At 55.1% G+C, this 2,406-nt stretch overlaps 1 protein-coding gene across 1 annotated transcript; it reads left to right on the top strand.

The window, feature by feature from the left end:
- Positions 1-113: 113 nt before the first annotated feature.
- CAOG_08327 (phosphoenolpyruvate synthase) lies at positions 114-2,281 on the top strand (the record flags this gene model as incomplete). The annotated part of the gene is made up of 3 exons (XM_004341145.1): positions 114-311; positions 433-1,084; positions 1,191-2,281. The coding sequence occupies 3 exons, from the start codon at positions 114-116 to the stop codon at positions 2,279-2,281; spliced, it is 1,941 nt and encodes a 646-aa protein (XP_004341193.1).
- Positions 2,282-2,406: the final 125 nt, after the last annotated feature.

The following is a 2,406-nucleotide window of genomic DNA, read 5'->3' on the forward strand; positions in this document are numbered from 1 at the left end:
CAGCCACCTTCTCCTTTGCTTCGTACGCCTATGCTCTCGTCTACACTTGCACTCTGCGCGTCGCTGGCGTTCCTGCGGAGGTCATTGCCGATTACCAGCCTTACCTCACCAACATGCTCGGCCTTGTTCGCGGCAACATTTACTACAACCTGATGAACTGGTACCGGTGCCTTGCCACCATCCCAGTCGGTGTCGACAAGGGCAAGTTTATGGAGACCATGATGGGTGTCAAGCAAACGCTCGATCCTGCGCTCGAGCGCGAGCTTGGTGCCATCTCTGCCACCGAGCCACAGTACAGTATTGGAACCAAGGTATGTGTTGTTCTTTTTTTGGCAATGTGTGGTTTCGCATTGACGTTCTGATGCTCTCACTTCTTGGATTTGTTTTTTTTTTTTTTTTTTTTTTTTTGGTTTCCAACAAAATCACCATTAGATCCGTGTGCTCGTCTCCATGCTGCACAAGATTTACACCCTGGACGGCCTCGTTGCCAGCTTCTTTGAAAACTTCAACCACCATTACGCGCACGCTCGAAGCATTGACTTTTTCAGCCTGTCCATCCAAGAGCAGTCGGCGTGGATTCGAAAGCTCCATCGCGACGTCACGAGCAAGTGGGAAACGCCCATCCTGAACGACACCTACGTCATGCTCTTTTTTGGAATGCTCAAAAAGCTGGTGGGCCAGTATCTGCACCTGGACTCGGACAAGGCGCAGTCACTCCAAAACGACTTGCTGTGCGGCCAAGGCGATGTCGAAAGCACCGAACCGACCAAGATGCTCATGCGCATTGCCGCGCAGGTGGATGCCTCTGCCGCCCCCGTCCGCAAGTGGTTCCTGGAGAACCAGCAAGACGTCATTGCTCGCGTGCTGAACTTGTCGGAAGTCCGCTCCGCCACCAAGCGTGCCCGCAGAAGTCAATCTGCCGATCATTTTGGCGACGCAGAGGCCTTTGTCCAAGCCATCTCGAGCACCAAAGACGATCCCAAGCACACGATTTGCGCGCACATTGAGCTCTTCCTCGACAAGTACGGTTTCCGCTGCATCAACGAGCTCAAGCTCGAGGAGAGCACGCTGTATGACCAGCCTGGTAAGTTGTGACTGCAGCAGTCCAAGCCAAAAAAAAAACATGCAGCTTGTTAAGAACGTCAGCTGATTCCCTCGTTTTTAATCCCTATTATTATTTTCTTTGGTAGATTTTGTCATTGAATCCATTGCCGGCTACGTCCGCACCAAGTCGTACTCGATCGACGCCATGGAAGAGCGCGAGCTTGCCATCCGCCACCAGGCTGAAGCAACCATCAACAGCACACTCAACCCCGTCAAGCGCGCCTTCTTCAACTGGGTGCTGTGGCACGCACGTCGCGGCGTTCGCCACCGTGAAAACATGCGCTTTGCGCGAACCAAATTGTTTGGACTGTTCCGCGAGCTGTGGCGCGCCTATGGCGCAAACTTGGTCAAGCTGGGACTTCTCCAGGATCGACAGGATGCCTTTTATCTGACGCAGGACGAGCTGTACGCGTTTGCTGATGGTCGCTCTGTCACGAACGACATTGCTGGTCTTGTTGCGCTTCGCAAGCACGAGTACGACGAGTACCGCAAGGGCGTTTCTCCTCCCGAGCGCTTCATGACGCGCGGCGCTGCTGGTCTGTTTATGCACTATCCCCAGATCCTTGGCGACCTCAACATGCTTCGCCAACTCGAGCTGGATGCGGCTGCCGATCCTCAGGTGCTCCGTGGCACACCGTGCTGCCCGGGTGTGGTCGAGGGCGTCGTCCGTGTGGCGGTGACCATCAACGAGACAAAGAACCTGTCTGGCGAGATTCTCGTGACTGCCCGCACCGATCCAGGCTGGGTTCCGCTGTACCCGCTCTGCTCTGGCCTGCTGATTGAGCGTGGCAGCCTTCTGTCGCACTCTGCTGTCGTGGCACGAGAGCTGGGCCTGCCGACCATTGTTGGCATTTCGGGTGGTCTGATGAAGCGCCTGAAGACGGGAATGCGTGTTCGCATTGACGCCGCGAAGGGAGAGGTTCGCATTCTGGACGACACTGACTCTGGAAGCAATGTTGTTGCTGCTGCTGTCAATGTCTCGGGCAAGGACACCCAGGCTCCCGATGTGCTGGTTGGTGATTCGACAACGCGCAAGCGCCGCAGCAACTCTCGCTCGCGGTCTTCGAACGAGGATGAGGAGGATGGTGCTTCCAAACGTTCACAGTCTCCTGCTCGTGGAAAGTCGCCGGCTCGAGGAAAGTCTCCTGCTCGTGGCGAGTCCAAGAAGTCCAAGTGAGATTCTTCTTTTGAATGCCTTGTGCCACCGGTGCTGTTTTGCTCGTAATTGCCATTGTTCAGAGTGTAGATGTTTGTGCGAAAATACAATTGCCTGTTGGGGATGTGTCTGCCTGTGGCTGTGTG

Source organism: Capsaspora owczarzaki (assembly GCF_000151315.2).
Source record: "Capsaspora owczarzaki ATCC 30864 unplaced genomic scaffold supercont2.41, whole genome shotgun sequence".
Classification (NCBI taxonomy): domain Eukaryota; class Filasterea; order Ministeriida; family Capsasporidae; genus Capsaspora; species Capsaspora owczarzaki.